The sequence below is a fragment of the Syngnathus scovelli genome, chromosome 16, assembly GCF_024217435.2.
Source record: "Syngnathus scovelli strain Florida chromosome 16, RoL_Ssco_1.2, whole genome shotgun sequence".
NCBI classification, from domain to species: Eukaryota; Metazoa; Chordata; class Actinopteri; order Syngnathiformes; family Syngnathidae; genus Syngnathus; species Syngnathus scovelli.
In genome coordinates this window covers 8,484,713-8,498,727 of record NC_090862.1, presented here as the reverse complement: position 1 = coordinate 8,498,727, position 14,015 = coordinate 8,484,713, and the positions used below count along the sequence as shown (strand labels likewise).

Below are 14,015 nucleotides of genomic sequence, written 5' to 3'. Positions count from 1 at the left end.
GAAGTAGCGAGGGATCACTGTGTATGTGTATATATATATATATATATATATATATCCATCCATCCATCCATTTTCTGAACCGCTTAGTCCCCACGGGGGTCGCGGGCGTGCTGGAGCCTATCCCAGCCGTCATCGGGCAGTAGGCGGGGGACACCCTGAACTGGTTGCCAGCCAATCGCAGGGCACACAGAGACAGACAACCAATCGCACTCACACTCACACCTAGGGACAATTTGGAGTCTTCAATCGGCCTACCAAGCATGTTTTTGGAATGTGGGAGGAAACCGGAGTGCCCGGAGAAAACCCACGCGGGCCCGGGGAGAACATGCAAACTCCACACAGGGAGGGCCGGAGGTGGAATCGAACCCGCACCCTCCTAACTGTGAGGCGGACGTGCTACCCAGTGCGCCACCGAGCCGCCCATATATATATATATATATATATATATATATATATATATATATATATATATATATATATATATATATATATATATATATATATATATATATATATAATTTATTTATTTATTTTTTATTGCCACTCTTGCAAAACACAGTCTGAATGTTGGATAAAAAGAATGCGTGAAAAACTTTTTGAATAGGAAGCATTTGCCAAATGTCCTTGCACCCGGCTCAACGAGATGCCACAACAAACTTTTCCAGGCTGAAGAGAAACATTCTCGAGTGAGCTTTGTTGCCTGAGAATATGCCGAAAAGCAGAGCGGCCTTTGCTTGTCCTCTCGCTCGTTGTGATGCAACATGCAAGGGCTCACAAATAGCACATCTCGCTCGCCACAAAACGAAATGTTTCAAGCTTGACATTGTTGTATCACTTCAAAATCAAAAAGAGCTAATAAATGTACCTGGTGAACATAAGTGTTGCTAATTGCTGACGTCTTTGTCAAGTCAAGTTTATTTGTATAGCCCTGAATCACAAGCAGTCTCAAAGGGCTTTACATGTACAAATTTTTTTTGACAATTATTCTCAAAGCATCCCCTGGTCTTAAGCTTTGCTCGGCTTCTGAAAAGAACACATGAGCAGGACATAAGACCTCCTCATCTTCCTTTTATTTCAACTTTCAAACAGATCCCACGTGTCTTCTGTCCAAATATCCTGATCATTGGCAATTGTAGGACGTTACACCCTAGATTTTGTCTATCGAGGAAAATGCACTCTCTTTCTCTTTAGTTGCAAATTCGACTAGTAGGTAGCGTTAAGTGTAAGCAAAGGTTCCCATAAATATGCATGCCTTTGCAGATGAGGCACACTTTGCTCATATCTCATGTGCGCGGGCTTTCACTTTTTTTTGTAGTGTCGCTTCTCAGCAGGGAGCGCTCCTAAAGGTGGAAAACATCAAATGGCGCTTACGAGGCTGACTGGATGATATTTGCAGAACGGCTCTCTCATCCACATTCGACAGTAAACATTCTAAAGAGGCGAGCTTGTATTCAATATTCAAAACACACGAGTCACGTTTATAAAACAGGACTTATTAAAAAATGGGTCGGACTTGATCCTCTCAGTCTCTGTGAAAAACCAGTTGACTCTTGTGACACCTAGCGGTCGGTTAGGCTCAAGCGCAATACTGCGGTGCTGCTCAAACTTTGAATGAGCAATGCTCAAATTAATATTACAAACGCAAAATTTAATGAACTAATGCCACAATTGTACCTCTAATCTCCAGCACTTGATAAGCGTTTTATTTATGGAGGTTGTGTACTATTTCTATTCCCAGAGGGCTGATGAGTATCTTCTCTTGGCTGCCGCATTGCATCACATCATCCGTATTCATGCCTGCCTGGTGCGTTCCAACTTCGCAAATAACATGTTTTTCTGGACTTTAAACTCCCCTTTTAGTGTGAGTGTGGTAATGATTGGTTGCCTCCAGGGAGCGCGACTTTCCATTTTTACCCTCGTTGTTCGCTTTCCAGGTTGTACACCTGCGTTGCAGTTTGTGTCAAGTTACATAAGGATCCACTACAGACGACAAAAGTAGTGCTTTCAAAATAAAACAGGCCGCTGGTGATCCATTTCAATGTTTTTTTTTTTGTTGTTTTTTTTTTTTGTTGTTGTTGTTTTTTTAATTTAATGGGAACCCCCCACTTACTTGAATAAAGAGAAAAATATTCAAAATATATACTTCGGTGAGGATGGCACGGTAGAACACTGTTTAGCACGTCGGCCTCACAGTTCAGAGGGTGCGGGTTTGATTCCATCTCCGGCCCTCCCTGTGTTTATAGTTTTCTTCCCGTGTCTGTATGAGTTTTCCTCGGGAAGTCTGGTTTCCACCCACATCTCAAAAACATGCTTGATAGGCTGATTGAGCACTCCAAATTGCCCATAGGTGTGAGTGCGAGCGCGGATGGTTGTCCGTCTCTGTGTTCCCTGCGATTGGTTGGCAACCAGTTCACAGTACTTAAGTGCAAGTACAGATATGTGACGAGAAAAACTCGGGTAAAAGCAAAGATATTGATTTAATTGGAAATACTCTGCAATAAAATGAAGCATTTTTTTTAAATCATTTTATACAGAACATGGAACAATGAAAGGCACCAAGACATGACAGATATTTCCAAAATAATTATCAAAGTAAAATAGAGAATTGGTAAAAATGAACTTAAATATGCAGGACCAAAGTATTTTTACTTAGTTCGTATTTGTTTTAATTTGAAACCGATAAGCGGAAAAGGTTGGGTGCACTAAAAGAGCTTCATCTGAGCCTGCCCCCTTCCCTCGCGCGAACTTGCCAACCCGCAACAAGTTTGACAGCAGTTTAGTTTACCTGCTTGGCAACCTAACGCAGCCGGGACTTCCCTCATCTTTTTAAAAAAACAAAACAAAAACATTTTAATCGATGTTGCTTTATGAGCCCGTTTCGCTTCTCTTCTCGGCAATGACGACTTTTCTGCGACCGTAGTTTTTTGGGCCACCCTCCCAATTCTCTTTGTTGTCGACCGAAGGTGGACATCTTCAACCGTCGCGTTGGAGTTGTATTTTTGTATCTCAATTTTTTTTTTTTTTCCGAAAGGGATTTAAACATGTCGAGGAGCGCGGAGGAGGTGAACAAGCTGACTGAAAGTACATACAAGGTGGGTCGATCGGATCCTGTGGGAACACAACAGGTGTGCCCACAGAAGCGCGCAAAGGAGGAACACAAGCCGGAAAGCGCTCGCGTCTTCTAAAGCGTAGATAGACACGTTGCAGTTTTGCGTCAGTTATCATCATGCTTAACACCTTGCTTTTAATTACCTTTATCCTATTAGTACATTTTTCAGCAAACAAAAACAAAGCAAGAATCCTGAGCATAGCTTGTTTGTGGACTTCCATATGACTGTCAAGAAATTGCAGTTTTTGACGGTTGCTATTTTTTGACGTAATAGTGCTGCTATAACAACACAATTTCAATCACGGGATGAATAGACTACCAATACTAGAAATCATGTACTGAACAGTATTTGCTTTCTGACAACTTTTTTAATTTTATTCCTCCAATAATTGAAAAACAGATTTCTGTACGATAAGGCTTTCTTTGTTATAACAGACTTGTTGCTTTTTTCAATCTCATCAGATGACAATATGATGCAACAACAATCAAAAATGTGCAACAGGTGACATCAAAATAATAATAATCATCATCAATCATAATAAGGGAAAAATGAAACAGCAATAATTCGTAAAACTGTCCGCTATTATCAGTAATAGTAATAATAATAATAGTAATACTAATAATAGTTTCAACCACAAATTGTTTTCTATCTTGCTGTCACAGCATCTTGGTGGGAACACAGAAACGGCTGCTGATTTAATTATTCATGGCTGTTGTTTGAGAAGCTTATACAGCAAGAGCACCTAATCATTTCCATCCAACGAGCGCTATCTATAGTGTCTCCACTTCACACGTCATTCATTGGCAAAAGTTGCTAAAGGCGGCGGAAATGTTTGGCTTTCATCATTTCCTGCATTCTGAGTTTGGGTGTGAGTGAGCCGGACATGGATATGCACACAAAAGGAAAGGATAAGCACAGCTCAACGTAAGCAACACAATTCTTCCTGCAACTGGATCACACATTGGTGATTTTAAAAAAAAAAGGAAAATCAGCTTGGGCATTTGACAACATTCCAAGTTCCTGAGATGTAGACTTAGTGATGCGCTAAGTTTGGGAAAGCTCACGCTATCCCCAACAGCGTGCGATTGTCATTCCGTTTAACCAAAGTCTCTTTCTTTGCACGTAGAATGTGATGGACCAGTTCAACCCGGGTCTGAGGAACCTGGTCAACCTGGGAAAGAACTATGAGAAATCTGTGGCGGGTGAGCATTTTGCCGCCGCCCCCGTCTGGGAGCACTTTGAAGACTTTATGTCTTTTCTAATTTTCTCCCCAGCAATGACCTTGGCAGGAAGGTTGTACTTTGACGCCATGGCTAAAATTGGCGAGAGTGCCGTTGTGTCTCCCGTCTCCAGAGAATTAGGTGAGTGCATTAGATGACTTTGTAAGCAGTCGCTGGATGTTTGCCAACGGCCTTGTGGCTGCTAATTAAATGAAGCGGCCCAATGGGAGCTGGCGCCCGGTTGCTCTCCCGTCACACGTTGTTGTCGTTGAGCGCTCAACATGAATGCAGCCGCGACGTCAAAGACCGCCAAACTCCAAAGGGGTGTCGCTCACGAGGCCGCTCAAGACCTGAAACCCGAGCTTCAGTGACGCGTCGCAGGCCAGAAACGGGACACCCTTGAGAGATATCGGAGGACCGCTGCGCCTTGTCCTCTTGCTGCCTTCCTTGAATTCCTTCGGCCTTCCTTTTGCTCCTGGTCATCCTCCTCGACCGCAAGAGGTCAAAGGTTGCCACTTCTTTCCTTCCAACACTCGCGCAATCCCTAAGTGTTGACGCAGCTGAAATGCCAAGGGGAAAGCCGCCGATGTGCTTTGGCTCGCCGACTTCCTTTCCTGTTTGCATGCTGCGTCACGTGGTGCTCACCTTGCCAGCATTATTTGGACCACAAAAGACAAAGTGTGGAAGGACTGTGGGCTGCTTTGCATGGTGCCAGCAAAATGCTGCTTGGAAGGGCAGCACTCGGAGAGCTCTCCTCCCGAACAACGATGGACCCTGAGATTGTGACAACTCTATCACAAATTTACCTTTATCATCCGAGTTTAGGTCCTTTGCTATGACCTCGGTTGCTATGGCAACGGCCAATGAAACGAGGCTGTCCGCTCACAGTGGCACAAGCGACAGAAAATGAAATAATGCGTCTTTCCTTTAGTCTTCTATTTGTCGCCACCTTTTGGGACACTTCTGTGCTTTCCATGAGAAACACTAAGTCATGTGTGATGCGTTGTCAAGTGCGCAAGTCGCCAAATGTAGTGGCGGCGCCGTACACATGCAGCATGTTCGAAAGCAGACGGAAGTGAGCCGGTACGCTCGAGCCGCATATTGATTTTTGGTCCTCTTCAATGTCAACCTGTTTCATTGTTTCCAAAGGTTTCCTTACATGTTGCTTTTATGTTTCAATCTCAACTATGGCGCTTTCAACATCAAACGCCGCCCTCCTGAAAGTAGGCCAAGCGCACCAGTGGTCAAAGGGAGGTTTTTTCTTTTTTAAGCTCAGTTTTGGGTTTGCACACGTCCTAATCCTGAATTGATGATTTTGGCGAGGTGCACACAGAGACATCAAATGGCCTGCCCGCCCGCCTGCCATCTAATCTCTTTCTGATTAGCCCAACACTTGCCGGTCCAGTTTTTCTGGTTGCGACGCACGCCTTTTCATTTCCTTTTTCTTTCTTTGAGCAAAATCTTTTGTAAAATCATCCAAAACCGATGACGGTTGACGGGTCCGAGCTTGAGGGTCAAAGAATCATTTTGTGATATGTGATGTCGCAGTTGGCTCGCTTAGCAAAAAAGAGCAAGCAAACGTGCTGGCTTCTTGCTTATCTGCAGTTCATCAAGCATTGCATTCCATTCATACTTGAACTTTTTTCTTCTTTCCTGGGCAGGAATGGTGCTAATGGGAATCTCTGAAGTCCACAGGAAAGTTTTTTTTGAGTGGGAGGACAATGTGAGTACACGTTATGTTGTTGGCTGAGTTGACTGTCTGGTTAGTCATTGCCCCAACGGGGCTCTGCCCCCTCCCCCCCCAAGCAAAAGTTGACTAGCCGGGTGAGGAGGGGAAACTAAACATTTACAATACAAGAGGACCTGACTGTCTGTAAAAGTCACGTCGTTTTTGTTTTTTTACAGTGAGCCAAATTTAACCTGCACAAGCTACTACTTGTCTGTCATTGAAGGGCAAAAACAAAACAGGGCATAGCCCAGTTTGATACTGTGGAAAAAAACGTGCGCGGAAGCACAAGTGGCGACAAAGTTGCGACAAAGTTGCGAGCCGCTCCTCCGAAATGGTTTTTCTCAGAGTATGAGCACAGTATGAGTGGGCGGGCTTGGGCTGGCTTGTGGATGGACAGTGAGTCACGGCATGAATCCACGTCAGAGGAATTGATGGGAGGGGCACAAGCGGCGGTCATTAATAGCGGCACGGCGTGTGGTTAATAGAAGGGTGATTTGGGCTTGCTCTATAGTGCTCCGTGCGGACGCCGCATGCAAGCCGGGCCGCAGGCTTGGCCGCAGGCTTGGCCACCCTCGCACCAATGAGCCAGAGTCACAGCTGAAGAGGAAGCGGGATGAGTCTGTGGGCATTCCCACGCTTGCTTTCTGACTCACTCACAAGGGCAACCTTGAATCCAGCCAGCCAGCCAGCCAGCCAGCTAGCGCCCGCCCGCACACATGCACCAAAACCAATGCACCAATCTCAATGCTCTTTCTCTTATTTAACACGCTTTTCCTCATCCACGTTTCTAATTGTCTTCTCTCCTCTTTTATCAACCCTGGTGGCTACCTGAAGTTCAAGAGGTTCCACAGGGAAATCATAAGTGAGCTGGAGCGAAAGACCGACATGGATGTGAAATACATGACTGTGAGTAAATGTAATTTAAAAAAAAAAAGGTTTTGTGGAGGGGTTGGAAATCCTTCACCGAGATGAAAAATTATGACATCACAGGTCAATGTAAAGCAAGAGACAAAGTAAAGTTTGTCAGAACAGATTTGACAGTTTGACTCGACTGCAAGCGGATTGATTTGGAGAAATGTCCCTACATGCTGCCCATCCTGAACTTGTCTAAGGGGGCCTACCCAAAACACAAGCAGAACTGTGGGGCAGGTGCAACAACATTTGCTCAGCAAACAACTTACGTTCGGGTCATTTTTGTGCCACTTGCGAGCAGACACCACAACGCCACTGAAGCCAATTAGGCTCATTTGTATTTCGAGCGACTCACCCCGAGTGTCTTTGTTCTGACTATTTGGCAGCGCCAGTTGACATTGGAGTCATTATGTCATTACTTCTTTTAATTGCGGTTCTTAATGTAAGCTGGCTGTAACTGCTTTGGCGTCAAACAAATTGAGGAGTTGAAGTTGTGGTTGCCGCCAGCTGATGTGTTTAAATCCAAAAAGACACGTGCTGCAGAAGTCGCAATAAAGCAACACTGTCCAGAATGTAAAAAAAAAAAAAAGAGCTGTGCATGACGACATTGTGCCGTTTGCAGGCCACGTTTAAGCGGTACCAGATGGAGCACAAGATGAAGCAGGACTCGGTGGAGAAATCGCAGGCCGACCTGAAGAAGCTCAGGAGAAAGAGCCAAGGCAAAAATGCCAACAAGTACGAGAACAAGGAGAGCGAGGTGAGACGGATGCCGACGCACCGCCAGACACCTTGCACACACGCAAAGGGCCGATATTAGCCAAGATGTAATTACGCCGCGTCGGTGGTTTTGAGGGAGACCCCGGTTGGGCAAACGATCTCTCGTTGAGGAGCGCCAACATTACGGATCACCGAGTTGACTTCTCCGAGGATAGTAGACAGCGCTCGGCTTCCGTAAAATACAGGTTGCCCGTAGCAACAGGCATGGTCGGGCGCCCACGGGTGAAAAGTGAAAAGCTTTGTTTGTCTTTGTCGATGTCCACCGGAGCCATCTCGAAACATTTGCATGCCTCGTTTTGGTTTTCTTGCCTCTTTGAATTGTTAGTGGGAAAGATGCCAGCTGGCCACCTTCCACGCTTGCTTTGTTTTCCGAGCTCTGCCCGAGCACTTGCTTTCAAAATGTCAGTCTTGGCAAAAAATGACTCGCTTCTACAAAACCTTTTCTAACGATTAGATTATTTTCATTCATTACACAGTCCCAGTCACGACATTGTTTTCTTTATTTTAATTGCCTCTCCTTTTAATTGACAAACAATAGCCCAAAGCTTGCAAGTGAATGACACCTGATTTATGACACAAAACAATGATTTGGTGCATAATGAAGAATATCCGCCAGTGGGTGAGCGATTCCCGAAGGGGGTGAAGCAAAGCTCTCAAGGAATCATCAATCGATGCAGCCTGCAGACACGCACGCCTCTGCTTTTTGGAGATAACGCACTGGACGCGTCCTGCCCCCTGTTTTTTGTCCATCCTTTTACGAGACCTTTTTGTCCAAACCCACGACCCGCTGCCCGGGTGCGATTACAAAGTGGAAAAATGGAATCGCTTCATCTTGAGAAGCGAGTCTTTAGCGGTCTAGCATATGGACGGCAAGATAACGCCACGTAAGGTTGCCTTCCCGCAAGCTTGAGACAGACCGGAAAGCGATTTTGTGTGCGTGTGTGGTCAGTGCGTGGAGACGCTGACGAGCCGCCAAATGGACATGCAGCTGTTTATCGCCGACGGCTGCAAAGAGGCTCTGCTGGAGGAGAAGAGGCGCTTCTGCTTCCTGGTGGACAAACACTGCATGTTCTCCTATCAGATCGCATCGTTTCATGACAAGGTGACACACGCGACACGACACAGCTGACAGTTTGCACGGCAGCCCTCTGCAAACATTGTTTTGTTTTTCTGGCCAGGCAAGAGAGATCCTGATGTCCAAGCTGAGCAGTTGGCAGGACCAGTGCAACGACGCCACGGACATGCCCGAAAGTGTCACGAGCATGATCGAGGGACTGCGTACGCCCATCTCAATAACGCCGCTGCCCTCCCCCACCCCCTCGCGACACAGTCTGGTACGTGGATCTACCCCCCCCAAAAAAAGTCAACAGGCATCGCAAGTGCTCCTTTGCAAGCTAACATGCTCACAACGCTGACAGAACATCTCAGCTCCGCCCGCTCCATCTCAGAAGGCGCACGTCAGCCCTCTCGTCAACATGTTCTCTCCAGACAGCAAACAAAGTTCCGGTGTCACGAGCAGCACCACCACCACCACAGGTAGCGCGCTGGCTTTCTCAGGTGACCCCCCAGCACCCCACTCCAGCCGCGCCCTTCCAATTTTTTTCCGCCGGCAGATCACGAGAGCAACGGCGAGAGCAATCTGGCCAGGTCGGTGTCGGTGGCCACGGGTCTCAACAATGTGGCGAGCAAAAGGCCGCGAGTGCGCACCATCTTCCCCCACACGGCTGGCAACAACAACACCCTGCTCAGCTTCGACGAGGGCGACGTCATTATCCTGCTCATACCCGAAGAGAAGGACGGCTGGATGTACGGCGAAATGGAGAAGAACGGAAAGTAAGTGTCGTGTCGGTTGCTCCTTTTGCTCGATGTGACGAGAAAGTCCGAGTGGCCAAGCGCAAAAACTATCCTAGTTCTCTTAACCAAGTCTCACAAGCGACTCACGAAATACGGTGTAAAGAATTTGACTGGTTTTCGCCACCGCCACATTCTTACCTCCATCTACGGAACCTTGTGCTGCTCCTTCTGGTTTCCTACTTAGCCACTACATGCATCCGGACTTTGTACAAACATCGAAAGGAGCTTGTCAAAACTCCTCAGAAAGCATGACAAAACATGACACGACATTGGTCGTTCTTTGCAGAGGCGAAAGAAGATATGCCTTAGGTCTTGTGATCATCTACATGTTTTCCTTCACCGGTTGTGGTCAAGCAAGTGCTGTTTGTTAGCCCATCAGAGGCGCTTTGCCTTTGTTAGCGTTAAGATGACCAGACTTTTATTCATTAAAGACAACATTTATATTTGCAAATTCTGGTAAACAGGATCCCTCATCTTTCAAGGCAGCTTTTTACTTGCGAGAGAATATGACAAAAATATGCATCTCTAAATAGCCAAATCATAGAAACAGAAAAGTCTGATCTGTTGGTGGGGGAGGATCAAGGTCTGAGATAAATCACGGCTCAAAAATTCAAAAAAAGTTGACAAAAAAGAGAAAGAGGAAGGTCTCATGGTGCTTATCAGCGTTGGACCTTGTGAGCAGGCTACATTGTGATTGCTTGCTTGCTTGCTTTTTGTCTCCAGCTCTGATAATGTAACTGGGCAACTCACCCACGCAAACACAAGTGAGGAAAAGAAAAAAACATCTTCACACTCACGCTGAATTTGAAACAGATGGAGCGTTAATTTTTTTTTTTTTTCTGGCAACTGTTTTATGGCGGCGCCGCTCAGGTCCCAATTGTGCCGGACGCTACGAGTCGGCTGTCGAGGAGTCAGCACGGGCGACCGTGTATTTTTATCTTGTGTGCAAATATTGACACGCACGGAGAGAGGGGTGCGGTGGCATTCACTGTCAATGCCTCGATAGAAACAAAAGCGGAAGCGCAGCAAAATATGAATCTGCTCAAGCAAAATAAAAGTTGCCGAGTGCCATCTGACACGCTCCCAATTTGAAATATTTCCCAGAAAATGTTAAGCTGATTCATCGTGTGTCTTTTTCTTACTTGCAGGAGGGGCTGGTTCCCCTCATCATACTGCCGTGCGTTCTCGGAGCCGCTCGTGAACAACAACAGGTAAGGAGACTCCAACCAACACACACACACGCACACACACACACATGCACAGGTCTCACATTGCAAGCAGCCGCATTGTCAGCCCCGCTTCCTTTAGTTTCCCCTCTTGGAGCGATAAGCTATGGAACCCTTACGGGGTCACCCCTCGCTCAACATTTGCTTCTCATTGTCACCCCAAGCCCCCTCCCACAGGTCAACCCTTCTTTTCCATTGAGTGTGCTGTGAACAAAGCAAACTTTTTCAGCTTCCTAAAGTGACTGTGGGGGGGGGGGAAGCTATTTAATGTCCATTTTGCTCATCATGACCACATGTGCTTTCAAATGTGCTGCAGTGCGTCGGCAACGACGCCATTCCGCAGCCGCAGTGTGGTCAACCTGCACCACCAGGACACGGAAACAGACGAGGCCACCATGATCCTCCCACCGGAGGACTACGGCGACGGCCCCCGCCGCGCCGCCATCAAGACTCGCCAGCCCTTCGCCGCCAACAATCACGGGCACCACTCGCCCACACCCTCCGCCGTCTCCTCCTCCTCATTTGATCATCACACGGTCAGTCGCGAGCTCACGTGGTGCTCATTCTTTTGTTCTCAAGTCGGTAGACAAACCGTGACTGTATGATACTTCACCTGACACTCTCTAAACGCTACCCGCCCCTCCGCAACTTGAGGAAATCAAAACAGTTGATACACGAGGAATTAACTCCCTTGCAACAATACCAACGGAGGCCGCTCCCAATTGTTGTACAATAAATGTGCAAAATGACACTTTGAGCCCATAGAGGGTCTTTGTTGCCATTCTAAAATACAGTTCCACCATTAAGTGTGACATCAAACTTCAGACTTGAACCGTTCACAATTGCCTCCACCCCTTTTCCAAATTCCGGAATGTTGCGCTCCAGTTTTATCTCGTGCTATTCGAGGTCATCGTGTTTCTTTTTCTTTGACGCATTTGTACTTTAAATTAGTCTGGTTGGATGAACACACTCGCACAAGGCAGTCATCGTTTAGTGTCGTGTGCGCAACGGCCGCCGGCGATATTATGTCCTCCGTTGCCCAGTTACAGAGAAAAACACCTGCGACTCCTTGACAAAGATTTTCTGCTTTCGCGCTTGCACACCAACTGCCACACAGACGCAACCTCCATTTGGCCAAATAAAAAAACTGCTCGTCTTAATGTAGCGGCAACCAGGTTTTGACTTAGGTCGGTTTCAGTCAAGTGGGGAACCTTTCCAACAAGGGGCATTTGAATTTTTCCAAAACCCTACCGAAGGCCACAATGAATTTAGTATTTCAAGAATTCCACAATAGATGAAAGAAATGCTAATATTTGCAGGCTGTGGACATTTGACGATTAGATGTATGGGAGAGTATTTAGAAAATCCTTAACGGAAATTTTTTTAGTGTCCAACGGATTTTGTCCAATCGCTATGATCAAAGCCTCAAATTTGACAATTTCACCTACAGCAGAACAGCGAGCGAAGCCTTCACAATCAGTAGCCCGCAAAGTACGCCCGAAGGCTTTGTTGAAAATTGAAGAGAATCGAATCAAACTAACAGAATAGGAGAAAGGCGGGCTGGGAGAGGGGTGTGGTTTCTCTGGAATGCATTGACACCAGGACCCAAAAAAATGCAACCTCACTGGTTTGCTGTTGAAAACGACTTGCACCAAACGGAAAGAAATAGGTCAATAAAGTGTGCCCCCCCCCCCCCGGGGGGCGGGGGGTTCATCACCTCACATTGTTGGACGGGAAATGTGTTATATTTTTAATGACACGTATGACGGTAGGAAAATAATTGAGTGGGACGTGCAAGTCTACCGAAATGGTTTCTATTTTTGTTTGAGGCATAAACCAAAATGCTGACGTTTTTCTGTGCTCGCCTGCTCTCTTGTGGCCACTGCGGAAAACTGCAGGTTGCATTGAAAGAGACAATGTCCAAACAACCTCATGCAAATTCAGACTTCCCAATAAGAATACCACACGAAGTAACGCAAAAGGAACTATTTTTAAAAGTTACTTTTTATTTTGTGACGAGATTTTTTAAACCCTTTAAACTGTGGCTGTTGAGTAGATTGTGCAATGCGTATATAAATTCAGCTCAATTAACAGTATCATAACGAGAATATAGTAAAGACGACTTGTGGTCCCGACTGGCACTTCCAGACAATCAAGATTTCGCACGCTGCCTTGTGTTGTCTTTCGCTCCACAGAAACATGTTCAGTGTTTTTTTTATGAATGTTCCACGAAAGGTATTTGCTAACATGTCATGTGACTAAAGAGAATTTCTTTTTTTTTATTTCCAACACAGACGAACCAGATCAACGGCACTTCCAGACCTCCACCGGCTTACCTGGCGTAAGTCGGTCACTGTTGTTCAAAATCATTTACTTTTTTCCTAATCACTGTCAAGACAGTTCTATAAAGAGGACCCATATGTCCAAAAAAAGAGAAAAACTAACGTTATCGATTGACCGGCGCTGGTCCTCATTTTGTCTTCTGCTATGATCTATTGCTCGACCCATCTGTTAACGCACTGCTCCTTCCTGTGTTCTCCAGGGGTGGCAACCCGTTTTCCACCGTGCGACTACGTCCGACAGTCACCAACGACCGCTCGGCCCCGGTCATTTGACCTCGGGTCAACTTTTACTTCTACAGGACTGATTTCAGGATTTCAACACAAAATGTCTCTTTGGGGTGGTGATACTCGGAAACAGACACACGCCGACCGTGCACGAGGAGCCAGGAGAAATAAATGTACACATACTTTCACATCTACAGTTGTCAGGATGATTGTTGTTTTGTTGTTGCCATTGGGAATGGAGGAGCAGCTCACCCATCCATGTAGGCGCTAGGCCCAGCTAGTTACGCACTACTTGTCTTCAAGTCTGGAAAGTTTATTCAAGTTGTAGTTTTACAAGAAAGTCATTTTCCCAGCATAAAGTTTCAGTTTTACTAGATCACCCCAGTTCTTAAAGAATAAAGACTAACCAGTGTAAAAATGTGCATAATACAAGAAAGAGTTGTTTTTTTCTGGAGTAAATAAGAAGCATGTCTCCCAGCTGCTATTCAGCCATACAATCGTTCATACTGAACACAGAACCAACTGAAAATACTACTACATTTTCAAACCAAGTGTATGTACAGAATCTAGCCATGCCAACGACATAACCCGAACCACTAGATTGCACAAGACAAATACAG

The 14,015-nt window shown here is 45.9% G+C and overlaps 1 protein-coding gene across 2 annotated transcripts; it reads left to right on the top strand.

The window, feature by feature from the left end:
* Positions 1-2,733: 2,733 nt before the first annotated feature.
* On the top strand, positions 2,734-13,591 carry baiap2l1b (BAR/IMD domain containing adaptor protein 2 like 1b). Of its 2 annotated transcripts, XM_049744927.2 has the most exons (15): positions 2,734-2,963; positions 3,032-3,092; positions 4,237-4,312; positions 4,385-4,471; positions 5,992-6,053; positions 6,894-6,965; positions 7,594-7,728; positions 8,698-8,850; positions 8,927-9,082; positions 9,167-9,284; positions 9,362-9,581; positions 10,751-10,813; positions 11,145-11,364; positions 13,123-13,169; positions 13,371-13,591. In XM_049744927.2, exons 2-15 carry the CDS (start codon positions 3,042-3,044, stop codon positions 13,441-13,443), a joined length of 1,533 nt encoding a protein of 510 aa, XP_049600884.1. In that variant the 5' UTR covers positions 2,734-2,963; positions 3,032-3,041; the 3' UTR covers positions 13,444-13,591. The 2 variants fall into 2 exon arrangements, with proteins under 2 accessions (XP_049600884.1, XP_049600883.1); XM_049744926.2 differs by having other exon boundaries at positions 2,734-3,092.
* Positions 13,592-14,015: the final 424 nt, after the last annotated feature.